Source organism: Geotrypetes seraphini, chromosome 1 (genome assembly GCF_902459505.1).
Source record: "Geotrypetes seraphini chromosome 1, aGeoSer1.1, whole genome shotgun sequence".
NCBI lineage: Eukaryota > Metazoa > Chordata > Amphibia > Gymnophiona > Dermophiidae > Geotrypetes > Geotrypetes seraphini.
The window spans coordinates 276,674,164-276,701,275 of NC_047084.1; the positions used below are offsets into that span (position 1 = coordinate 276,674,164).

Below are 27,112 nucleotides of genomic sequence, written 5' to 3' on the forward strand. Positions count from 1 at the left end.
CCCTCGAGGACCGGAGTTCCCCACCCCTGGTCTAAGTCCTGCAGTGCCAAATCAGACAATCTAAGACTCTCAAAACAGGAAAGGGGAAAGAAATGGGGATAAGATAGAAACATTCAAATACTTGATGAGGTTCAATAAAATAGGGGAAGGTGAAATTCTTCGGAAAACGAAAACTAAGACAAGGATTATGATCTGAGGTTACAAAAGGAACATCCAGAGGCTATGTGAGAAAATACTTCTTCCATGAGAGAATGATGAATGCCTGTAATAGCAAAATCAATAGAAGTAACACCATCCCAAAAACTACAAACAAATTCATGTATGTTTGGCAGAGAGATATAGAACAGTAGTAGGAAAGAAGTTAGGAGGGCCACAATATTGCAAATAACCTGTCTGTCCTCGACTGAGGCCAAATGTGACCAGGAGAAAATACAGGGGGGAGGGGGGGGCTGAAAAGTTCTCAGCCCAATCAACTTCCTAAATTCTGAGCGTTATTTTGCCACTGTAAATAAGAACCTAAAATGCCATACTGGGACAGACCGAAGGTCCTTCAAGCCCAATATTCCATTTCCAACCATGACCAACTCGGGTCACAGATTACCTGGCGAGATCCCAAGGAATAAAACAGATTTTATGCTGCTTATCCTGGGAAAAAGCAATGGATTTCCCCAAGCCATCTCAATACTAGCCTGTGGAGTGGACTTCTCTTTTAGTAAATTATCCAAGCCTTTTTTAAACCTTGCTACCCTAACTGATTTCCCCACATTCTCTGGCAGTGAATCCCAGAGTTTAATTACACGTTGAGTAAAGAAATATTTTCTACGGTTTGTTTTAAATCTACTACTTAGTAGCTTCATTGTATGCCCCATACTCCTAGTAATTTTGGAAACAGTAAACAAGTCATTCACATTTATGATTTATTTAATTCATTTTCTATCCCATCCTCCCCAACGAGCTCAGAACAGGTTGACATACATAAAATCTAACATACATAAAATCTGACATACATAGTCAACATCTAACCTTTCCACTCTACTTAACATTTTATAGGCCTCTATCATATCTTCCCTGAGCTGTTGCTTTAGCTGAAAAGACTTACCGTATTTGCCGGCATATAAGACGACTTTTCAGTACCTTAAAATCGTCCCCAAAGTCGGGGGTCGTCTTATACGCCGGGTACTGTTTACATGCCCTTACTTTACATGCCCTAACATCTCCTTCCTTACCTCCTTACGGTGCTTACGGTACTAGTAAACCTGCCGGGACATCAGCGGGGCCATGGCGGGACATCAGTGTGACAAGGGTGCCAGCTCCTTCATCCTGCGCAGCGGGAAGCAGCGGCGCTCTGGCCCCACCCCTTTTCTCTTTACTACGTCTCTCGCACATGCGGCCGTGTGTGGAGTCTAGCCCTTAAGGAAGTTGCGGGGGCGAACAGGAGGCTTTTGAAGGCTTTTAAAGGGAAACTGTCATGCCAGCAAACTTGCTAGGGACTTGCCCGGCACTTGCTCTCTCCCTCTATGTGTTATCTTCCTTCTATCATTGACAGTTTCAGTTTGGTTAACAGTTTAGAAAACAAATAGCATGGCAGCTCCCATGGGTTTATTGTTCTATTCAGCTTTAGTGAATTAATTAAAATTGTTGAAATAAATTCTGATGTTCTTTTAAGTTTTATTTGTTGTGCAGAAGGTGTGCAGAAGAAGGGGTAGTCTTATACGGCGAGTATATAACAAACTCTATATTTTAACTGTAAAAGTTGGGAGGTCGTCTTATACGCCCAGTCGTCTTATACGCCGGCAAATACGGTATTTATTTTGCAAAGTGCTAATTTGCAGAATTACAATGCTATGTTTTGACATTGTTTCAGATCACTGATCAAACCATGTCAATGAAAAGTGTGGAATTTTCAAGTGTGGAAATCTGAGGCCATCATGAAGATCCTATTCCTGCAGAAGAAAATTCAAAAGGAAATCCATGAATCTATGATGCAAACATTGAGTGATAAATGTTCACTATACTCCACAGTGAAGAAGTAGTGTGCAGAAAGGTCTGGGAGGCCTCAAAACAGTGTCAACTCCAAATTGTTGACCATGTCCATGACCTGATTTTGGCAGATCGGCAGATATTGGTTAAAACAATTGCTGAGACACTACAGGTATCCAGGGAAGGTGCTGGGTGTATAAATCCATGAGTAGCTGGATATGCAGAAGCTGTCAGCCAAGTGGGTGGCCAAATATTTGAATGCTGACAAGAAACTACGTCAAGTGGACATTTCCACGTTGATTTTGCAGCATTTTCAGCGAGCTGGTGCTAACATTTTGGAACTAGTTACTGTTGATTAAACATGGTTACACCACTGTAATACTGAGACAAAACAACAGTCCATGTAATGGTCTCAACTCAGGCTTTCCAAGGCCAAGGAAATTCAAGACCCAATAATCAGCAGGAAAGGTCATGGCCATAGTGTTTTGGGATCAGGAAGATGTTGTAATGACTATCTTCCAAGGGGCCAAACAGTTAGTGCAGAATACTATTGCTATGGAAATGAGTTCTCTTTTTGCAATTCAATGCACCTGCTAACAAGGCTGGCAAAACGATGGTTGTTTTGACGCAGTTGGGGTTTCAGTGCATAGATAATCCACCCTGCTCACCAGATCTTGCTCCATCTATTTTCTGTTTCCGAACCTTAAAAACAGTTTGAAAAGGTGACAATTTTCAAGTGATTTGGATGTGATTGCAGCAGCAGAGCAGTATTTCAGGGACTAGACATCAGAGTACTTTTTGGAAGGGTTACAGAAACCATGTGCCAAGTGTGTTGAATTTAGGGGTGAATATGTGGAATAACGTGTAGGTTTCATGGCTCCATGTCATTCTCTTCTTGGCTGGGCTGGGAACTTTTCAGCACCCTCTCATAAGGAGGCAGAGGCTAGTGGCACCGAGGCCTCAGGGTAGCCAGGTGGGAAGAGCACCCCAGAAGTTCAGTGAACTTGAGTCTTTAGAGAACATTTCTTTTCCCTTAAATCAGGGGTCTCCAAAGTCCCTCCTCGATGGCCGAATCCAGTCAGGTTTTTGGGATTTCCCCAATGAATATGCATGAGATCTATGTGCATGTACTGCTTTCAATGCATATTCATTGAGGAAATCCCGAAAACCTGACTGGATTTGGCCCTCGAAGAGGGACTTTGGAGACCCCTGCCTTAAATCATACCAGTCAGCATCAGGTTAGAAACACAGAAAAGAATTGGCAGAAAAGGCTCACTTTGGTCCATGCAGTTGATCCATTAGTACCTGCCTGTTTTCTAATAGTTCTTACTTCTCTTGTTATCATCCTCCCTATTCTGAACCTAAGTCTGTATTCATTTATCCTTTGAATGAATGAATGCTGCCAAGGTTTTCAATCTTATAACCTACATTGGAAGTCTGCACCCGGCATCTACCAGCTTCTCACTGAAAAACTATTTTTTCACATTTCTTTCATGTTATCTCACCCTTCAGATTCATTTGACCCTTGCTCTTGAACTTTCCATTCAATAATAAAAAAGCTATCTTCTGGTTTTTTTATTAAAGCTGCAAAATATTTGAACATTTGTATCATCTCCCAGATACACTGCAACCAGGGAACCAGGAGTGTATTATGCGGCAACGAAGGCTAGAATGTTTTTGATTGCCAGTGTGAAATTGTGGAATGTCCTTCCTGGGAACCTGAGAAGGGCGACAAAAATAATAAAAGGAATGAGACAACTTCCCTATGAGGAAAGACTGAAGTGACTAGGGCTCTTCAGCCTGGAGAAGAGATGGCTCAGGGGAGATATGATAGAGGTCTATAAAATACTGAGTGATGTGAAATGGGTAAATGTAAATCACTTGTTTATTCTTTCCAAAAATACTAGGGGGTTTGTGATGAAGCTACTAAGTAGTAGATTTATAACAAACTGGATAAAATATTTCTTCACTCAACATGTAATTAAACTCTGGGATTTGTTGCCAGATAATGTGGTGAAAGCAGTTAGCTTAGCAGGGTTTAAAAAGGGTTTGGATAATTTCCTAGAAGTCCATAAGCCATTATTAAGATGGACTTGGGAAAATGCACTGCTTATTTCTATAATAAGCAGAATAAAATCTGTTTTACTCCTTTGGGATCTTGCCAGATACCTGTGACTTGGATTGGCCACAGGATAATGGACTTGATGGACCTTCAGTCTGTCCCAGTATGGCAACTCTTATGTTCATTCCATCCCACAATTAATGTCCTCCAGCCTACCTGTACCCACAGGAGTCAACATTATTATTTACTTGCTTGCAGCCTTCTGTTTCCTCCAAACACCAACAACCTCCCCTATGGTTTGTTGGATGGTGTTCACTTTCAACCAATAAGTGTTTCAAGCCTCCATCTGGTGTTCCAGCTGCCTCTATGAGCATTCCAAGCCCCATTCTGGAGCCACCAGAGTTATTGACTACATTCCTGTGGGAATCACATGGCAACTTCTTCCATCCCTGCAGGAATCCCACAGGCTCCGCAGGATTCACACAATGACCATTCCGGTGCAAATCAATATACAGAATTACCCCTAAACACCCACCTGCTCAGGACTCATATAGAGTTTTGTTCCCACTTGCCCAGTATGCCTGGCATACGCTGGCATTGGAGTAAGAACAGTGTCCTCATCTTCCTCCTGGTCCATTGCAGTCACTAAGCCAAAGTCTCCAACTTTTACTATATTATCTATTGTGAAAAATATATTGGATGGCTGAAATATAATGGAGAAAAACAGGATTATTAATGCAAGATAACAAGTGGACAAATTTCATGCAGTATACCCAGTAAAAGTGATAAATTTCATGCAATTACTTCTCATCACATCTCAGACCCTGTCAAACTTTATACCAGTGTCTCGCAAACTTTCTCAAGCTATGGCACACTAAAGGTAGTGGCCGCAGCTTGAGGCACCCGGAAGTGTATGGGCGTAGCCATGATAATGTCACACGCATGCTTGTGACGTCATCATTTCGGCATCCACACATGCAAGAAGGCCCTTCAGACGGGCCATGAGATGTTGGAAATAGGTGCCTCATTGGTCATTCAACCTAGGCACCACATTATAAAATTACCCTTATAATTGCTAAATAGACTCCATTAAAAATAACAAGACTTGCCATCTTGTTTCTATTGTGCTCTAATTCAAGAAAGCGTGGGACAGGCATGTAGGTTCTCTTAGGGAGAGGAGGAGAAAGTGGATGCTGCAGATGGGCCACTTGGCCTTTATCTGCCATCATGTTTCTATGTTTAGAGTATTAAGTCTTTTGGGAACCATAACCGATTGTAACTCCTAAACTAAACTAAAAACTTAGGGCCTCTTCTATCAAACTGCGCTAGCAGTTTTTAGCGCAGAGAGCCCCGCTGAGTGACCCGGGTTGCTCCCGACGCTCACAGAACTCTATGAGCGTTGGGAGCAGCGCAGGCCATTCAGTGCGGCTCTCTGTGCTAAAAACTGCTAGCGCAGTTTGATAGAAGAGGCCCTTAGATTTATAGACCGGGGATGAGTGTTCAAATTTGCCTTTACTGAAAATCAACCTAGCCGCGGTATTCTGAATTAACTGGAGCCTCTGCGGGCCATTCTTGGTTAGACTTAGATTGAATTACAGTAATCTAACTGAGAGAGGATAATAGATTGAATTAGAACAGAGAAATGCTGCTAATGAAAACAGTGAATTAGGTAGTAGGCTTAACTGATGGTAAGTACAAGGTTGAGATACAGATTGTAAATAGGGGAGGTATTCTAAATCTCCCTGAAATACCTTGTGTCAACAATTAGATTTTCATTTATCTTCACGGCCCTCAGAGATGCCACCAAGGGTTCAAAAGAGATCATAACCCATGGCTTTATGCACCCAATCGTCACTGGGTCGGTTTAAATATGAAACTAGTTGAGTCTTGAAATAAATTATTTGTCTCTTATTAGTTTAATAACTTAAGGTTAATATCATGTGTTGCTAAGAAATTTCAAGTCAATACTTAGCTTAACCGGGATGGTAGTTGACAAGGGATATAAAAGCCAACATGTTTCACCCGTGGAGAGGGTTTCCTCAGGGCTACTATCCCTTTTTAATACTGGCTTCTCACGACGTGACCACCCGATCTTAAGAATTTAGATCGGGTGGTTGCGTCGTGAGAAGCCAGTATTAAAAAGGGATAGTAGCCCTGAGGAAACCCCCTCCATGGGTGAAACATGTTGGCTTTTATATCCCTTGTCAACTACCATCCCGGTTAAGCTAAGTATTGACTTGAAATTTCTTAGCAACACATGATATTAATCTTAAGTTATTAAACTAATAAGAGACAAATAATTTATTTCAAGACTCAACTAGTTTCATATTTAAACCGACCCAGTGACGATTGGGTGCATAAAGCCATGGGTTATGATCTCTTTTGAACCCTTGGTGGCATCTTTGAGGGCCGTGAAGATAAACGAAAATCTAATTGTTGACACAAGGTATTTCAGGGAGCTAATGAAAACAGGACATAATCATAGGCGTCAATCATAGGCGTGCCTTATTGTAGCGCATCATGGGCGCACGTCATAAGCAAATGCTTTTTTCTACACTGCTTCTGCGGGACATATATGCTGCCCTTGTTTTTTTTTAACTTCTGCCTCATGCAATTGGCAGCCCCAGATCTGAAAGCATATGCTTTTAATACATGCACATAAGAGGCACTTTTAACACACGCATATATGGCACCCTCCATTGATAAATATATCTTCATCTTTCATGCAATTGGCAGCCCAGACCTACCAGTGTACGCTTTTGGTACATGCGCGTGAAATGCACCTTTAACACACTACCGGCACCTTCAGACCCACCAGTAATTTTGGAGCATTAAAGGTCAGTGCTTCAGTGCAGGCAATGTCTGGGCATCATCCGGAATGCTCATTTTAATATTAATGACCTTGCTGTACTACAAACATAGTATTATCGGAGAATGCTACGAAGTACGGAAAAGACTATGTAGAGCCATTATGTGCACTGGAAGCTAAAATACTTTGACATTAAACTGGTTAGAACTGGTTTAGCATTGATCGTTAAAGGCACGTAAGTTTAGAACTTTGGGGCCAGATTGCAGCTCCCAGGATTTCTAATTGGGCCTATTTACTATCAACACACATTAACATGGTAACATACTTTAGTGAACCAGCCTCAAAAAATTTGGTCAAGTTTCTGAAAGGAAGTTCCATTAATATTTATTAGACATATTCACATGGGCAATCACCACCTCTTGTTTCTGGAAATGTGCAAAGGGGAACGGATCTCACCAAGTGGATCTACTAGGTACTTTCAAGTGACCTGGACTGAACATTACTGGAGATGGGATGCTAGACTTGATGAACATTGGTCTACCCATCATGGCTTTTCCTATGTTCTCATCCAACCAGGGAACCCTTAAGAAAGGCAAATGTTTTGAAATTATTATGGCATTAAGAGTCTTCTAGTTTACTGTGAAACAGAACTACCCAGATGTTCAGTGCTTCAAGCACAGAAGTACTAAAGCTAATACCATAGGGAATGGCCACACTAACCACTATTTTTCTAATCTCCCTAATTTATGAGATTTGTACTTATCTAATCACCCTGCAGATTTCACTCAACATCCAAAAACATAGCACAGGGTGCAAACTAAGACCAAATTCTATTTTTTGAATTAAAACAAACAAACATAAAAGTTGATTTTTCTACACACCTTGAGGTCCCTGTGCATTAACCCTTTGCTATGCAAAAACTGAACAGCTTCTGCTATCTGCAGGAATATCTGCAAACACTCTGTGCTTGATCTCTCCTCTAGGGTGCATCTTCCGCTCATCCAGTCCTTAAGGTTTTCCTTTTTGCACAATTGCATCTGGATGTAGAGGTAAACCTTTGGTGAGCTGGCTTTTACTTTTTCCCCAGGGTTTTTGGTCAGGTCCAAGCTCAATGTTTTTGGTCTGGGAGGAGAAATAGACAGAGGACTTCCTGATAGAGATCTGCTCGCTGATTCTCTAGTGCAAATTTCCTTTATACACTGGTCATTATGAGAGTCCAATTCCTCAGTTTGGTTGTCCTCATGATTACATGAGTTATCACAACCAGAGTCTTCAAATACTATGGAAGACGAGGTCCTCTCTCGCAACCCTGTGTTTGGAATGAGTAGTAGGGAAGGCTCACTGTCATCCACAGTGATATCCTCAACATCGCAGTCGGTCAGGAAACTATCCTGCAGGTTTAGTATAGGATCGACTGATGGGTCAAAGTCTCTATTTTCAGTGGTTGAAGACTCCAGTGGCGAAAACGGTCTCTTGGACTGCTCCAACAGTCCAGCAGCAATTCCAGCAGAGACTGAGCTAAAGCTCTCAGATGAGGGAGTGAGAACTTCCACTTGTTCTTTCATGGAAAATGGCTCAATGCCAGGGATTTTGATAGATGGTACATCTAACGGCGTTGGAGAGCTGAATGGCCAGTCAGTACTAGGAGGCAAAAAAGTACAGAGATCAGAGTAAAGCTTCAGAAAGAAATTATTCAAAATAATGCTGAAAATTTCAGAATTTTATCTACTGACTACAAAACAGAGTTCACTAAGATAATTTGATTTCCAGGTAAACCCAAATATGCAAATTTTCTGATTTTTAGACCAAGTGTGTATAAATAGAGCTGGTGAACACTCTTTATAGATATCCTGAAAACTAGACCAGTTTTCAGCCCTCAATAACTGGGAATGGATCCCTCTGCTGTGAAGTGAAAAATCTCCTATTTTCTCTTTTCTATAGAAATGGCTCCATTGTCCACTTCTCTATACAGATTGCAGGCTTAGGTTTTATACTGACTAAATCTTCATTTCAAATGCCAATAAAGGAAATTAAGTGCAAAAGAAACCCACAGTATTATTTCTATTGATCTGCCTAGTAACATACACTGGATATAGTAATCAAAAGAAAACTCTCATACACACATAGAGGGATATCTTCAAAAGGACGTCCAAATATCAGGTGGAGAAAATGACACCACTGCTTTGGTTTTTTTTTTTTTTTTTTTTTAATAACCCATCTAAACATTTTGGCCCTTATTGCATCTATCTTTTTTGGCCATTTTCAAATATGAAAACATCCAAATTCAAGTCATTTGGACACAGTCAGGGCCACTATCTATACTAGACTGGCCACACAGCAGAGCAGTGGGACACTTTAGGGCGCACTTCTGTGAATGTCACATATATGGTACCATGAAAACCGCACCAGAACCCTCTTATTTTATATGCTGTGCCCTCCACAAAACCTATTAGACCCATCTGTCTCCCACCCCAATAGCCCATATGGTATGGTAGGTATGGTACAATTTTGGCAGGTTTTTGTGGGATCATACTTTCCCTCACAAATGTACTAGTTAGGTTGGGATATGGGTCTGGGTCTCCTTCTCTGTGGTCTACTGTACTGCTTACTAGGCTCCTCCAGACACCTGCTTGCTGCTGTACTAGTAATGGCCATGCTATATGTAGCTGTCAGAGACAGATATGTATTATTTTGTTCAGATCTTTGGAGGGTGGAAGGGGGGGGGGGTCACTGACCACTGAGGGAGTGTGTGTGTGTGGTGGGGCATGCCTTCATCCCTCCAGTGGTCATCTGGTCAGTTTGGGTACCTTTTTGGCCCTTACTCATTTTTAAAACAATTCTAGCCCCAAATGTCCAAACTGTGCCCTAGATGTTTTGTAAAAAGTTCAATTATTGCTGCAAAATGTCCAAGTGCTAAATCCGCCCAAATCCCACCCCCTTAAGATTTAGATGCACTGCAGACAAAAAGCCTAGCAAGACATCTAGAAAGTCTGTTTCAAAAATGGCAACTTGGAAACTTTGGTGAGAAAAACATCTAAGTGCCACTTTATGACATTTTTTTGGATGTCTTTCTGTTTTGAAAATGAGCCCCAGAGTTTCTGGGTTTTATCAGTTTAAAAATCATTTCATAGAAATTAATTAATGCATAGTAAGCACAAAACTGAATTAAAGTTTCTATCAATTTATCATTCAGTTTCTACTTGTAAATCACCAAAACAAACAAAAAAGAAATGCTGCTTTAACACTAATATTGCAGAAGTATTTGGAGTATATTAGTGCATTGCAGCCTTCTGCTCAAGACACCGCGAGAAAGTCAAGTCCACACCATGTTCTTGAATAAAACGTGGCCTTTCAGGAATCAGGTTCTTAAATTTACGTATCTTCTAACTCAGTGGTCTCAAACTCAAACCCTCTGCAGGGCCACATTTTAGATTTGTAGATACTTGGAGGGCCTCAGAAAAAAACAGTTAATGTCTTATTAAAGAAATGACAATTTTGCATGAGGTAAAACTCTTTATAGTTTATAAATCTTTCCTTTTGGCTAAGTCTTAATAATAATATTGTAATTTATAGGTAAAGAGGCATATGATCAAGAAACTGTTTTATTTTACTTTTGTGATTATGATAAACATACCGAGGGCTTCAAAATAGTACCTGGCGGGCCGCGAGTTTGAGACCACTATTCTAACCCATTAGGTTATCTTGTAGTCACAGGGCTTCACTTAAAAGAATTTTAAAAAGCAGGCTATGAAGGCAACACCAACTATCTCAATATTGTTTACTAGTGCACACTGTTTTTAAATCATAACCCCCCCCCAAAAAAAAAAAAAGACGTCTCACCCTTATACTTCCCAGCAGCTATTCTAATAATGAGCCTTAAGAATGACAGAAGAGAACACACCCTTTCCTCTTGCCTACACAGATCTGCTTAGTGAGTTGTCACAGGCATTTTACCTTTCATCTTTTAGCCACAATTCATCCATCTTTTCCTGCCATTTCTCAGGCGGCGTTTCAAGCCAGGCATTGAAGTAGCGGACAATACCTGGATGCTCAAGCTTGGCTAAAGCTTTAACCTCACGCATCACCTTCTCCCGGGCCAACTCTCTGTCGCAAAATAAAACACACATTCTGTCAGCACAGATCAGTCCTGAAAACGTCACCAACTACCGTATTTTCACGTAGATAACGCGCACCCGTGTAAAACGCGCACACGGGTATAGCGCGCGAAAAACACAAATTTATGTACAGAAATTTTTATATACCGCGCACACCCGTATACCGCGCATGCTGCCCGACTCTCCTTTCGCCCACCCCGACTCTCCTCTGGCCACCCCGACTCTCCTTTCGCCCGCCCCGACTCTCCTCTCCCCCTTGAAGTCCTGTCCCCACCCTGAAAGCCTGATGCCCCCCCCGACGTCCGATTCACCCCTCCCCCCGCAGGACCGCTCGCACCCCCACCCCGAAGGACCGCTCGCACGCACCCGCACCTCCACCCCGAAGGACAGCTCGCACGCACTCCCACCTGCACCCGCACCCCCACCCCCACCCTGAAGGACCGCTCGCACCCCCACAGCCTCCTGACCTCCCCATCATGCAGAAGCTCCTACCGGTGTCCTGCTGCTTCCTCTTGGCGGTCCCGACTCCCCAACACGATCGGGGCAAGAAGGAGCTCAAGCCCTCTTGCCCCAGCCAACCGCGGCACCCCCGACACGATCGGGGCAAGAGGGAGCTCAAGCCCTCTTGCCCCCCCGACTCCCCAACACGATCGGGGCAAAAGGGAGCCCAAGCCCTCTTGCCCCGCCGACTCCCCAACTCCCCGACAATATCGGGCCAGGAGGGAGCCCAAGTCCTCCTGGCCCTGGTGACCCCCCCCCGCTAGTTGTTCGGGCCAGGAGGGAGCCCAAACCCTCCTGGCCACGGAGACCCCCACCCCACACTACATTACGGGCAGGAGGGATCCCAGGCCCTCCTGCCCTCGATGCAAACCCCCCTCCCCCCAAAGACCCCCCCCAAGAATCTCCGACCGCCCCCCCCCAGCCGACCCACGACCCCCCTGGCCGACCCCCACGACCCCCCCACCCCCCTACCCCGTACCTTTGTGTAGTTGGCCGGACAGACGGGAGCCAAACCCGCCTGTCCGGCAGGCAGCCAACGATGGAATGAGGCCGGATTGGCCCATCCGTCCCAAAGCTCCGCCTACTGGTGGGGCCTAAGGCGCCTGGGCCAATCAGAATAGGCCCGGGAGCCTTAGGTCCCTCCTGGGGGCGGGGCCTTGGGCACATGGTCGGGTTGGGCCCATGTGCCTCAGGCCCCGCCCCCAGGTGGGACCTAAGGCTCCCGGGCCTATTGTGATTGGCCCAGGCACCTTAGGCCCCACCAGTAGGCGGAGCTTTGGGACGGATGGGCCAATCCGGCCTCATTCCGTCGTTGGCTGCCTGCCGGACAGGCGAGTTTGACTCCCGTCTGTCCAGCCAACTACACAAAGGTACGGGAAAGGGGGGTGGGGGTGTCGTGGGGGTCGGCTGGGGGAGCGGTCGGAGGTTCTTGGGGGGGGCCGTTGTTGGGGGGAGGGGGGGTTTGCATCGAGGGCAGGAGGGCCTGGGATCCCTCCTGCCCGTAATGTAGTGCGGGGTGGGGGTAGGGGGTCGCCGTGGCCAGGAGGGTTTGGGCTCCCTCCTGGCCCGAACAACTAGCGGGGGGGGGGGGGTTCGCCATGGCCAGGAGGACTTGGGCTCCCTTCTGGCCCGATATTGTCGGGGAGTTGGGGAGTCGGCGGGGCAAGAGGGCTTGGGCTCCCTTTTGCCCCGATCGTGTCGGGGAGTCGGGGGGGCAAGAGGGCTTGAGCTCCCTCTTGCCCTGATCGTGTCGGGGGTGCCGCGGTTGGCTGGGGCAAGAGGGCTTGAGCTCCCTCTTGCCCCGATCGTGTCGGGTGTCAGGACCGCCAAGAAGAAGCAGCAGGACACCGGTAGGAGCTTCTACATGATGGGGGGGGGGGTTCGGGAGGCTGTGGGGGTGCGAGCGGTCCTTCAGGGTGGGGGTACAGGTGCGGGTGGGAGTGCGTGTGAGCGGTCCTTCCGGATGGGGGTGCGGGTGCGTGCGAGTGGTCCTTCGGGGTGTGGGTGCGAGCGGTCCTGTGGGGGGGGGGTGAATCGGACGTTGGGGGGGAATGATGTAAAAAAATTTTTGTACAACGCGCTCACGCGTATAACGCGCAAGGGTATGCGCGGTACGTAAAAACCACGTATAACGCACGCGTTATATGCGAGAAAATACGGTAGTTTTCAAATGAAAGCAAGCACGGCAGAACTTAAGGAGCTCTAGAAATAGCGGTGTTTTATTCCAGGTAACAAATATTATCTGATGTGTGCCTTTCAAGTATAAAGGATTGACTTGCATAAAACATTTTTTTTTCTATTTCTGCAATCTGTCTTTGTTAAAAAAAAAAGAAATGTAAAGGATCACCCTAAACAGTAACAGTTAAGTGTTTTGAGTATTTTTTTTAAAAAATCTGAAAATGCCATACATTTGTTACTACATGAAACGGTATGATACATCATTTGAAATACCTGCAGCCTAAAATGTTGTAGCGACTTAACGGGATGAAGATCAAAAGATGGAAATCAAATGTTTCATATGAGTAAACAAAGCAAGTCATCCTACAAGCCATCAACATAAAAAGCTTAAAGCACAGTTGCATTTCTTCCCCTCCGATTTGCTAGCGGCGCCACAGATTTTTCTTGGGCCTGCTCTCCTCTTTAGCTATATGTGGAGATAGTTTGTGAAGAACTTTAATGAAATTGGCTCCTGAGGAAGGGAAAGATCTTGAAACTGGGCTCAGTCGAGCCGCTATCCAGCCTGCGTTCAATACGCGCCAGGAACATAGAAAATATTCTACTATCCGAAAAATTGATAACGGAGGAGCCCCTGAGATAAGTTCTTAGAAATCGCTAGTTGAGCATCTTTCTGAAATGATGGATTGTAATTCTGAATAATGTATTTATTTAGCACTTGCACTTTTTGGTGATTTATATTAATGCACACAATGTATACCTATGATGGTGCTAAGGAGGCGTGAGAAGTAGCCCGCTTACATATTGTTTAAGCCTGAGCACTCGGGTTTCCGAGGCCTATGGGCATTTGCCTATTGTATTTATCACTTTTACAACCCAACATCTCAGAAAAGGAAGAGAAGGAGTCTGATTGGTATTAACATAAAGAGCATGACCCCTTGCATGCAATCCTGTCTCATGCAAAATCACAACTGTCTGGATGCTCTCTAGGCTGGGTTGAGAAGCCTTGCTTTAAATCTTATCTGGAATCCAAACAATTTCCCCAGCTCCTTGCCTGTTGGGTAGACGTATCCTTTTGATGGCATAGTTGCAGTCATCAACTTTGTTTCTTGCTTCAAAGACCACTCCAAACCCTCCACGACCCAGACACTGGACAGGCTCAAAGTCAGTCAGATATCTGTAAGCAAAGCAGAACGCACCATTTCTACATCCAGAACTCTAACACTGGAAACAATTAAATATATACCTATAAATGGTTAGCCTTCAATTTTCCAAAAATATACTTTTTTCTATATTAAGCATTGCATTTATGTACTTAAAGCACCAGCACAAAACAAAATACTAATACAGAATGAAGATACTAGCAAAGATATTACTTAATAAAATACTAAAAAAAAATTTAAAATAAAATGCTTTCCATTTGAGCTCATGGTCTATTTCTTGAGTGATAATGGCTAAAACTAGCAATATCATGATAATGATAAAATCTAAATCATGGAATCAATAGTAATGGGCTTTACCTCTGTTTGAATTCATAGAATATTGTTCTTCAAGTCCAGCAATCTAAAACAATACTATACCAATGGATTGAAAATACAACTACACTTCTCCCTCCATATTCGTGGTTTCGATTATTCACGTTTTTCAGCTTGCTGGCTCCTCCCCCCAAATTACGTCAGCTTGCATAGAGAAATCGCTGATTCCAAGCGTTTACAGAGAAAATCACTGATTCCCAGCACTTTCTTCACTGTGTTTTGCCTCTCCTTCAGGAACAGGCCAGGTCTCCCACCATGTTATTTGCGGTTTCACCATATTCACGATGGTTTTTAATAGAAAACGGTGAATAATATATGAAAAAGTTATTTGCGGTTTTTCTGTATTCCCAGGTCTGTTAATCCCCTATCACAGCGAATACGGAGGGAGAAGTGTAATCAAGAATACTTTAAGATTCGCAATTCTTAAAAATCATATTTGCAATATTGTGTAGCATTTAGAAAGCACTTTTTTTTTTTTTACCATAAAGCCTTTTTTGAAAATCTTTTTTGGCAGCTCCCTTCTCTACTAACACAAGCCAAAGGTATTTATCTCTCTTTCCTTTACTCCTCACAGGATGAATGGTGCTGACCAAACAAAAGGCAAAAGTATTAAAGGAAGAAGGAGAAAGAAAAAGAAAATGGGGAGAGTGATATAGCAAGGAAGAGAGAAAGTCATTTTAAGATTAGGAAATGCTTCACTACTCCCTCACCCACCATAAAAAAACAACAAACCCCACCTCAAAAAGACTAAACAGAACTGAAATGGAAACTAAAGGAAGAAGAGCAAAGGTATTTGCCTAAGATGTGTACCATTTCTGGAAAATATGAATGAGTGATCAGAAAAAAAATATTTCTTTTATTTTTAATGTGTTTCAAATTAAACCCTCATGCATCACAGACTAGAACACTACTGTATATACTTGAATATAAACCAATCCGAATATAAACCAAGGTGACCCTTTTGCACCACAAAAAGAAGGAAAAAATGTTGACTCATATATAAACCAAGATTAGAAATTTGAATGATCCTGGTGAACGTCTACAAAAACTAGACACCTTGCCATAAGCTTTAACAATTTTTTTAAACTTTAAATAAACCACACAACATTTACAATTACAGCAGTTTAAACAATATCTGTTCAGATAAACAGTCCCCTGTACCATAATCTCCCTGTCCCTACCTCCTATCTCTCCCTGTGGCAGCTCAAAATTGGAGGGAAGTAGAAAAATGAGTTTAGGGAGGTATCAGGTGACTTCTTTCCATCAGGGGAATCTAAAGATGTTAGAGCTGGGCTGCCCAATTAGAGACTAAGAGAGAGGAGCTAGGTCCTTTTTCCCAGAGGCCAAAGAAGGAAAAACAGAAGGGCAAGGAGTGAGACCTTTTTCCCGAAGAAGTACGGTGAGGCATCAAAGCTAAATCCATAGGTTCATATCACAGTGCATAAGGTGCAAGAACAAATAGGTCCAGCAGCACTCCATACTCACACCCCCGTTCCCCAGCACCCCTTACTCTTATCCTGTCTCCTGATCCAGCAGCACTCTTCACTAACATGCCCTTCCCTGGTCTAGCAGCACCCCATACTCTCACCCCCTCCAGGTCTAGCAGCACCTCATACTTCTACCCCTCCAAATATCCAGCAGCACCCCATACTCATATACCCCCAAGTTCAGCAGCACCCTTAACTCAACCCTCCAGGTTCAGCAGCACCCCTCACTCTACACCCACCCCACACACATCTAGCAACAGCCCTTACTCTCCCCTCAGTACTCCTTCTCAACCCTTCTACTCCTCAATCCAGCAGCACCATGTGTTGGGAACCTCGAGATGACTTGTGCCTTTGCCATCCATGCATGACCCCCACCTCACCGGCTTCACACTTACCCATTCAGTGTAGACGAAAAGCTACTTCCATCAATTATGTATGCTGATCTGGTGCAGGACCTTGAACTTCTATGCAGACTCAAGGCCTACCAGCTCCCACCTTCTCCGAGAATCTCAGAGGGGCAGGAGCCGGCAGACTTTGAGCACACAGGCCCCATGCCAGATCAATATATAGCATTGGCGGCAGCAGCTTTTCTTCAAAACCGAATGGATAAGCAAGATGCCTGCGGGGCAGGGGGGCACACATGGAGGGCAATGGCATGGATCATCTTGGGGTTGGTAGGATAGTGATGCCTGGGTTCATCGGAGGGAGGGAGGGGTATGGGGGACAGAGACGGTGGTGGAAGCGGGGGGGGGGGGGGGGTGTTATACAACTATAGCACTGGTGGTCATCAGGGTTAAAAGGGAGGCCAGCAGCTTCAGTGATTGGGTGGTGGCTCAAATATAAACCGAAACCCTCATTCTTGGGTCTTCTTTTTTTGGCCCAAAAATCTTGGTTTATATTTGTGTTATATACAGTAATTAAACAAACCATAGCATACCTTTGGTGCTTAATATCATATATTGCCCCCTTTTGCATTTATGATGGTTTGCAGTCCTTTCTGATAGTTGTGAATGAAGCTTTTTATTTTCTTAAGTATTAAAGCTGCCCAATTCTTCTTGCCAAAAAGTCTCCAAATCCTGTCAATTCTTCAGTTGTCTAGCATGAACTACGTGTTTGAATTCTTTCCAAAGTGGCTCAGTGATGCTGAGGTCAGGAGACTGTGATGGCCACTCCAGAACCTTAACTTTTTAATGTTGCAGCCAGTGAAGAGTTGACTTGGCCTTGTGTTTTGAATCATTGTCAAGTTAGAAAGTCTAAGTGTGCCTCAAGGCATGGAACAGGCTTGAGGGATCTCTTAGGGAGAGGAAGAGATAGTGGATGTTGTGAATGGGCAGACTGGATGGGCCATTTGGCCTTTATCTGCTGTCATGTTTTCTATGTGCAACTTTCTAGCTGATGGATGCAAATTCTCCTCCAATAATTTCTGATAAGATACTGCATAACGTAACATAAAAATTTATTTATGAATTGCAGTGCCTTTCAGTTCAAAGCGATATACAAAAAAAAAAAAAAAGACCATTTATCAGCAAAATTACATAATATTAAAATTATAAAAAAAATTCAATCATTAACATATTTTTTTTAAAAATTCAGTTTTTAATAATTTTCTAAAGAGCATATAAGAAGTAGAATTATCAAGCAGGGGCAAAATTCAGGGTCCCAAAGAGCTACTTGGTAAGCAAGTTGCCTGCTAACATATCTTTCGAGTAAGCAACCTTTCACTAAAGGAAAAGCCATCAATTTTGACTAAATTCCCTGTGCCGCTGTAGCTCACATATCTCCAAAACAGCAGAGATCCACCTCCTTGCTTCAGGTAGGGACTGTATACTTCTCTTCTTAGCCCTTGTTGATGCCTCTCCAGCATAGCGTTTATGACTATGACCATAAAGTTCAATTTTGGTCTCATCATTATTTTATTCCAGAAGTTTTCAGGCTACCCTAGGTGATGTTTGGCGTATTGTACGTAGGCTGTTTTGTGACATTGAAGCAGCAATGGCTTTTTTCTAGCACCTCTACCATGCAGCCCATTTTTATTCAAGTATCTCCTTATTGTGCATGCTGAATCAGCCATACCACTTTGGTTCAGAGAAGCTTGTATTTCAGTAGATGTTACTTATCGGTTTTCCTTTGCATCCCTACAAACTTTCCTGGCAGTTGTTTGAAATCTTGCTTGTTCCACTTGACCGTGGCTTGATATTAACAGAATCTATAATTTTCTACTTTTTGATCAGAGTTTGAACAGTACTGATTGGCATTTTCAATTTACATCCTTCTCCTGATTTATAAAAAGTTGAACTATTTTTGCTCCCAGATCCTTTGACAGTTATTTTGCTTTTCCCATGCTTCAGTAACCAGCAAAATCAGTGCAGCTCAGCTCTTCCATTGTTATTCTTGTTCTTCCTGTATTGTCATTTCTTGTCTGGACCATTTGCCATTCTCAATAAATATATAGTTAAAAAAAGAAGAAATGCACAAGGGTTTCTCAACAACTAAGAACTTCATTGACTATTTATACACAGAAACAAACAGGTGTGGATACATAGTCTTCATTGCCATGTCAACTTGAGTGTATATTATAAGCCCAAACATTCAAGAGTATGTAAACTTTTGATCAGGGAAATCATTGTGATTACTCAAGGACATGCAGAATTCTGTCATGATAAATAGCTTTGCCTGATCAATATTCCTAAAGAAAGGTGTTTTGTAGGATCACTCATATTTTCCACAATGTACATCTTACAAATTCTGCAAGGTGTAAGCAAATTTATGAGCATGAGTAGCTTAAAAACAATTTTTATTTTCTGAGAAAGATTATTGCTTAACCAATGCAAAGAATCATTGGATCCAAACCAAATATACTGTGGTCAATGTGTATGTCGTGCAAACTATAGTTACTGCAGGATACTTCTATTCATCCGGTGTCACATGACATGGCTGGTCACAGCCAATAGTCAGCGACTAGAAGTTGGGCAAAAAGGGTGTTCTGTCTTTGGCCACTAAAACTAAGCTGGCTAGCCGCTGAATATTGACATAGTCAGATATATCTCAGCTGGCCAAAAATGGACCGGAAATTCAATGAAGGTCATCGGATACAGTGCTGGCATTGAATTTTCGGTATCACCAGCAATCTCCTGCAAAATGAATATCGAGGGAATTATGCTTATTGCTTTACAAGGGTTTGTTCATATTAAAGTTGGAGGTCTACAGGCAAGGAGATTTAAAAAAAAAGTCTACATGTATTTGTGCTTACTTCTGTTTTAATTCACACTGTATAGTCCATATTGATTGAAAGTAGCAGAATATAAGCTGTGAAATTAAACTATTTTTATATTCTTCATTCTAGGCTTCTCTCCTACCACATAGCAACTCATCACAAAATCCCCCAATCTGTGCAAATTTAAGTTGATTTGAAGATTTTCAAATGAAGGTGCATCTAGAATAGATGTAAATACCACTAGAGCGCTTCAAAGGAAAGCAGGAAATGAGTTTAGTTAAACCAGACTTTGTAAGATGTTCATGCTTAATGCCCTTTAAGGCTGTAAACGTAAAAGTATGGTAGACTCAGTTTACCGGCACCCATGGGGATTGATAGATGCCGGATAAATGTAGTTTCTGATTGCCTAATACAATACCCCCATACTATGCCATACTATAAAAACTGCTCTAGACAAACTACTGGACATGTGGTAGGCAAAGCATGGGCGTATTCAGATGTGGTGTGCCAAGTTTATATTTAAATTTCCACCAAAAATTGATTTTATTTTCTTTTTTACTTAAGGTAATATTTCTTTGATTTTTTTTTTTTTTTTTGCTGGTTGCTTGAGTTCAGGTTAGAAGAGAGTCTACTGTAATATGCAAATACATACACTATTGGAACTGGTGCAGTCAGAAATGAGATGAATCTATCATCTACATAATGAGACAAGTACAACTCACTAGGCCATACTTTCATCCACCCCACTTTGCACTGATCATCCAGATGATGGTCCTGCCTCAACTAGACTATTGCAATTCCATCTACTCGGGCATCAACACCACACGAATCCACCAACTTCAACTCATCCAGAACACAGTAGTAAGACTGATTTTCAACCTAAAGAAATATGATTCTATCTCGACCTTCCTCAAACAACTACACTGGCTTCCAATATCATCCTGGATAAACTTCAAAATATCATGGATCCTACACAACATATTGAATGGAAATTTGGCTGCTCCCCTTATACAGATATTCTTGGCAACCTGGTCCACATCCAGAAGAATCCTTAACAGAATTCAACTGAACCTATCGCCCATAGGAAACCTTCAATACAAGTGAATTTTCAACTCCATGCTAACCTATCTGGGAGTAAAATCCTGGAACGATCTCCCATAAACTATCAGAAAGGAGGCCAACTATTCCTTCCCCCCAAAAAAACCAAAAACTGAAAACTTACCTCTTTGACAATTAATTAATATCTGCCTTTTATCCTTTCCTCCTTTATGTCCTCTTCCCCTTTCTTCTACCCTTCCCTCCATTTACTCTTCAGTCACCTAGAGCATGTATAGGTTTGTGCGACTCATAAACAGATTAGATTAGATTATCACTAAAGGGGACCTACTTTCAAGTGCTAGATATTGCTCCTAAGATAAAATGTTACGATTTTGATTGGTGTGGGGGAGGATGAAGAAATCATACCTTGACACGTATCCCAAGGTCTTGCTATCATTCCAGTCGTCATCTTTGATCTCTTTGCTCTCAATGTCATATTTACTTTCAGTCTGGCACTGGGTCTCAGATTCCTTCCGTTGCTGAAAAAAAAACAGCACATTAAGTCATTAACTTTGAAGCCAAAGCTGGTGGAGGTCCTTGCACAGAAAACATTTGGCAACATGGTAAAAAAGTGCCTGTATTAAATAAATCACAAATGACAGAATTACATGAAGCAAGTTTTTATCTTGCAGATGCTCAGGAAATCCAACTAACTGCTTGAAAAATAAATGGTTACTGGAAGCAAAGATTTCATTGCTATTCTACTACACAAGCTATCAAAGCTTGAGTTCATATTCTGGTGACTAAAATAACCTATTATAACCTCTAGGTTATGAAGACAGCTACTGATCGACAGTACTGGAAAAGTCTGAGAGAAGGATACCTCCAACTATCCCTGCAGAACAACTATACCAAATTCCTAGGCATGTACAGGAACATGAAAAGAAAATAATTGGAGGCCCGGCATGCCAACTTCTTCACTAAAAATTGATGACAGCTTAAAAGAAAGATATTACAGTATGTTAAAATGGAGAAAATGCACACTGTTTCCCAATAGTTGCTTACCCTGGCACTGAGAGGGTGGGGGTGGAAGAGTCTGCGTACGATGTAAGTGGTTGCTGTTATACACAACAGAATGGTGGCGATGATTTCTTTCCACCAGTGAAGGAGCAGCACGGGATCTTTTTTGCGGATATTCCTGTAGTGTGGATTTTCAATGACACCGACGGTGATCTGTGTGCCTCGCTTGTTTCTTTCACGCTTGTAGTAGGGCAAATAATAACCATTGTCTTGGAAGAGGAAACCAAAGGAGGGAAAGTTAGAACTAGTGGCTCACTCTGAATGTGAGCACACACTAAGGTCAGACACCTTTCGGCTAATATCATTTCTGCTTACAGGAGATCATTTATAATATATATAAAAAGCTGATTTGTGTGTAAATGGGCTTTAATAAAATTAAGTGATACCTAACTACACACACAGTACAAGTCAGTGTCTACTTAAAACAAACAATAATAATATCTACTGTATGATGGGGTGCTGAAAAGTTCTCAGCCCAACCAAGAAGAGAATAACGTGGACATGGTTCAATGAATGATCTGAAACAATGTCAAAAAACACAGAATTTCATTTCTGCAAATTGGTACTTAATGAAATAAGATAACACTCTTTTCAGCTACAGTGGCAAAATAACGCTCAGAATTTAGGAAGACGGTTGGTTGGGCTGAGAACTTTTCAGCACCTCCCTCGTACATTTATTTAAATTCCACATTTTGCCAAGGCAGAGCACAAAACATTCACAATACAGTGGTACCTTGGTTTACGAGTGCACCGGTTTGCGAGTGTTTTGCAAGACGAGCAAAACATTTGCAAAATCGGCACCTCGGAAACCAAGCGTGACTCAATTTACGAGCGCCCCCCCAGCGATCCGGCACCCTCCCCCCCGCGATCCGGCATCCTTCCCCCGCGATCCGGCACCCCCCCCAACGCGATTGGGCACCCCCCTGCCGCTTCTTACCGTCATCTAGGCACTGGCACCGGCATGTCCTGTGCTTGGTGCCGGTGCCCGAAAATCGGCCTCCTCTTCTGCTGGGACTTGAGCATCTGCGCATGCTCAAGGCCCAGCAGAAGAGGAGGCCGATCTTCGGGCACTGGCACCAAGCACAGGACATGCCGGTGCTGGTACCCAGATGACGGTAAGAAGTGACGGGGGGGGGGTGCCAATCGCGTCAAGGAGGGGGTGCCAGATCGCGGCGGGGGGTGTGTGCCCAATCGCGGGAGGGGGGGGGGCCTTCGGGGGGAGCAATGCCAGTTCTCGGGGGGGGGGAGGGGGAAATGTATGAAAGCGAGTTTCTATTATTTCCTATGGGGAAACTCGCTTTGATAAACGAGCATTTTGGATTACGAGCATGCTCCTGGAACGGATTATGCTCATAATCCAAGGTACCACTGTATCAGTAACATCAATCTCTAAACCATTAAACACACAAATTGACAAGACGACAGAGAATACTAAATTCATACCTACTAAACTTAAAATCACATCTGCTCAAGATGGATTCACATCTACATGCTTGGAGTGGAATGAGGATGGAGTTTCAAATACACACTAACAATTATGCTGGCTCTCCAGGAGAATAATGTCCCTAGCTTCAATCTAGGGAAGATTTCTGTAGGATCTCTGCTAGCATATTATGACACAAGGGTGTTTATGAGGGCAACTCTATAACAGGGCGCCTCGTGGAGCCTATTGTATAAAGGAACGGAGGTGCCTATTTTCCTTTATAGAGTATTAGCCAAACCTGGCATACAAGCTTAAAAGCTAGGCACAAGCATTTATGCCAACCACAAAACTGACATGTTAGCGTCTAGACGCTGGAGATATGCACACAACTTACAGTATGTACTACATGTAAGTCTGAGTTTCACCCAAGCTCTGACCACGCATACACCCCCTTGCAAATACACAGTAAGTTAAGCATGTATTTAGGACGAATTTTGGCTTCATGCGTTCTCATACCCTTTTAATCTAGGTCCTCCGTTTTAAAAATTTACCCTCACTATGTTTGTCTGTCTGTCTGTTGGTATTCTTGTCGCTGTATAGAAGATTTGTTTTTAATGTCTTCTTTTAATACTATGTAAAACCGCTTTGATATTTGATAAGGCGGTATATCAAATTTTTAATAATCCTGAAATCTGTAAAGGGTGTAAACAGTTGAATAATAAAATGTGTGACTTTCACAAAAATTATTACAAGTTGGTATGGGGTTAAACATATCTTTAAAAGATTTATGCCCATGGTAGTCTGCCAATGTAGAGTGACAGGGAAATTTTGTTAAAATATGTAAAGAAAGAGAATAATATAGTTTATAGTTTATTTATATCCCGCTTTATACAAAGCGGGTCACAGCAGAAACAAAACACAGTTATAACATCTTTACATACATTTATAGAATATGGATTCATTTGTTCTGCTTCAGGAGCCGCATAAGAACACAACCATTGTAATACATGTCAGTTCTATACTTAATTCTGAATACCAAATCAATGCTGTAGACGCACACATGCTCTTACTTTTCTCCTTCTCCTTTTCCTATCCCAACAGTGGGAGACGCACTGATTTGGAATGGTGGCGTAACTGCCGGAGTGACAGCATCTGCCAATTAATATTTCTAACCATCCTTTTGTATGCTGCTGGACACTCATTCTACCTAAAGTGTCTGGACAGTGCAGACTAAGGGCTCCTTTTACTAAGCTGCGATGGCGTTTTTAGCACACGTAGAATTTTAGCGCGCACCAAACCCACGCTCAATGCTGGCGTTAGCGTCTAGCGTGCGCTAAAACCGCTATCACAGCTTAGTAAAAGGAGCCCTAAGTTTTTCATTCATAACTATGGGCTCCTTTTACCACGGTGCGCTAACCGATTTAACGCACGCTAAATGCTAAGGCTAAATCGGTTAGCACGCCTTAGTAAAAGGACCCCTATGTTTCCATAGTGTACTAGTATTTACAGACACATAAATATACAAACATTTGAGATGGATGGCAAGCTTATGTGTGAACTACAACTATAAAAAGTACAACAATATACATGTTCAATACAGCTTGAAATCCAACCTCACCTAATCTACATCAAACAGCCATGGTGGGGGGAAGATCATTAACAGCGTCAAAAGTTAGGTGCTGGGAAGATCTGCACTAAGGGCCTGTCGCAAAGGGCATGCTGGGCAGAGCACCCTTTATAACCATATTCTATAAATGACGCCTTAAGTGAGGCGCCTAACTTAAGTTGAAAATGACGTTCATAAAAAATTAAAAGTGACTTTAAACAAAAAAATGTAGTGGCGTCTGCATCGCACCTATGGAGACACTTTACAATGCCTAATGCCACTGTTGGCATGGCTAACGCCACAAGTGGTGCAAGGTATTGTAAAGCACCACCGTAGGCGTGAGTCACATGAAAGGTAGGTGTGATTCTATAAATGGCACCGTCGCTTGATTGACACACAATCAGTGGCTTGTCTAAGGCAGCTGCTGCCGCTGGTGCCATTTATAGAATCCGGGCCTTACTGCTTACTTGCTGACAATTGGTATAAATGCTGCCGTGCAACTAATATTTATGTTTAATAGGTTTAGATATACTGTAAAATCCAATGCATGGGCCTAAGCGGTATACAATACTTAAAGAAAGATATCAGGAAAGGAACTCCAAACAAGACAGGACAGAACACATTCATTTTTTAAAAGCGACAGAAGAGTTAAATATTAATAGTCTCCTAGACTTCCCAGAGGATGCACCAGGCTAGATGGAACACCCAAATTGAAACATCATGAAGGACCAAGGTTAATGGCTCTTTTAAAAAGTAGGGTCTTTAATAGGGAAAGAGGGGAAATTGACTGGGACTTGTATACCACCTTTTTTTTGTAGTTTTACAACCACATTGAAAGCAGTTTACATATAGGTACCTCAAGCATTCTCCCTATAAGTCCAGGTGGGCTCACAATCTAATGTACCAAGGGTAGTGGAGGATTAAGTGACTTGCCCGGGGCCACAAGAAGCAGTGTGGGGTTTGAACCCATAACCTCAAAGTGGTGAGGTTGTAGCTCTAACCACTACACCGCACGTTCGTTAAACTTTTGAAAACTTGTTTCAAGGCAGATATATGGAGGGATGCCATTCTATAGTCTTAGTGCTAGGAAGACAAAAAACAAAAAACAAAAATCAGATTTTCTAGTGGTCTGATAGTGGGCTTGATGAAGGGCTGGGAGAACTAGATGCTTTGCATGTAAATGATACTGTTCCATAACATTGCACTAAGTTTTGGGAATGCCCCTGAACCGCCCATGCCCCATCCATAGCCACAACCTCTTTTTGGGTTGTGCGCCATAAAATTGTACACACTCATGTTATAGAGCAGAATGTAGGGCAGAGCCAACGTAACTCCAAATGAGTGCCAATTAACACCAGTTATTGTTAACAGCTCATTAACTGGGATCCACACCCAACTGGGAATCTGGGATCCACACCCAACTTGGTGAATCTCTTCATAAAGGCAGTTAATAAATCCCAACAAACAAACCTAATTTAGACAAACATATATAGAACCTGGAGGATTGGTATGTGGGGGAGGGATAATTCAATAGAGTTTTATATATGAAAAGTTGCTTTTGTAAAACTGCATAGTCTAATGAGAGTGTATAAATAAGCAGGCCAACAAGATCATGCACATTTATATGCCTGGGGGCTCTAAGTATTAGTTAAGTTCAAACAAAGCTGAGTTTATGGCCAACAAAGTCATGGAGTGCCATCTATATACAGTGTACACATCGGCAGAAGGAAATCAGAGTGTTTTACAGACATCAACAGTGTAGTGAATTGTAAGATCTTTTCTGATAAATACAAAGTAAAATTACTTTCACTCTCTGCAAAGAATTATCACTATTTGAGAGGAACTAAAACTAGACTCATGAAAGCCAATTCTATACCTATACAGCTATACCTATTGTGACAGGGAGATCCCTTGCCACGATAATTGTGTATAAGTGCACAGAAAACCAACATTTACGCAGGTACTGTAAGTGTATTACCACTACTCTATCAAGATGCCCTTACCTGTAAGTTATGCTCATTGCATGTTGCACTTAGTTAGGCATGCCCATATACGAGAGGCTGCTTAAAAATTCTCAGCCCAACCAACAAAGCTGGGGCAGTCTCATCGAGGGCTATACACTTAGTCCAGCAATTTTCAGACGGAATGAAAAAAGTAGAAATGTCTACTCTTAGCATCTGGGCCTGCAGGTATAATTTCCTAAGCATTTTTCTGTCTGTCTATCTATCTATCTATATTCAAACACACACACCATGAGAGGAAACCTTTAGCAGACATACCATTTGCTCTTTGCTGGAGACAAATTATAAATATATGAATGATAAAATGAATGGGGTGAAATGTCACAAGCCACAGAATGGGGTTATACCAGTAGCAAATGTTGAAATTTGGTGGTATGGTCTTCCAGTTGAGCCAACCGATGCTACAACAGGCTCGGTAAGTCTGTATAGTTCCTGTCTTGATGTCTCCCCAAGCTCTGGCAAGCCTGGAGCTCCTGGAAATAAGGTAGATATTTCAACTGATGACCTTCATCCCCCCCCCCCCCCAATTCAAATCCTATACCTTTGATAATATACCTCAAGATTCTA

The 27,112-nt window shown here is 42.6% G+C and overlaps 1 protein-coding gene across 3 annotated transcripts in view; it reads right to left on the reverse strand.

Annotated features, from left to right (window-relative positions):
• The window catches only part of EIF2AK3 (eukaryotic translation initiation factor 2 alpha kinase 3), a 115,493-nt gene that overhangs the window by 18,440 nt on the left and 69,941 nt on the right, over positions 1 to 27,112 (reverse strand). For all 3 annotated transcript variants that reach the window (XM_033952325.1, XM_033952315.1, XM_033952305.1), the window contains 6 exons: positions 21,481 to 21,704; positions 20,842 to 20,954; positions 14,196 to 14,318; positions 10,806 to 10,955; positions 7,733 to 8,492; positions 4,578 to 4,745 (listed from right to left, as the gene is read on the reverse strand). In XM_033952325.1, coding sequence (XP_033808216.1) covers positions 4,578 to 4,745; positions 7,733 to 8,492; positions 10,806 to 10,955; positions 14,196 to 14,318; positions 20,842 to 20,954; positions 21,481 to 21,704 — 1,538 coding nt within the window. The remainder of the gene's footprint in view (positions 1 to 4,577; positions 4,746 to 7,732; positions 8,493 to 10,805; positions 10,956 to 14,195; positions 14,319 to 20,841; positions 20,955 to 21,480; positions 21,705 to 27,112) is intronic.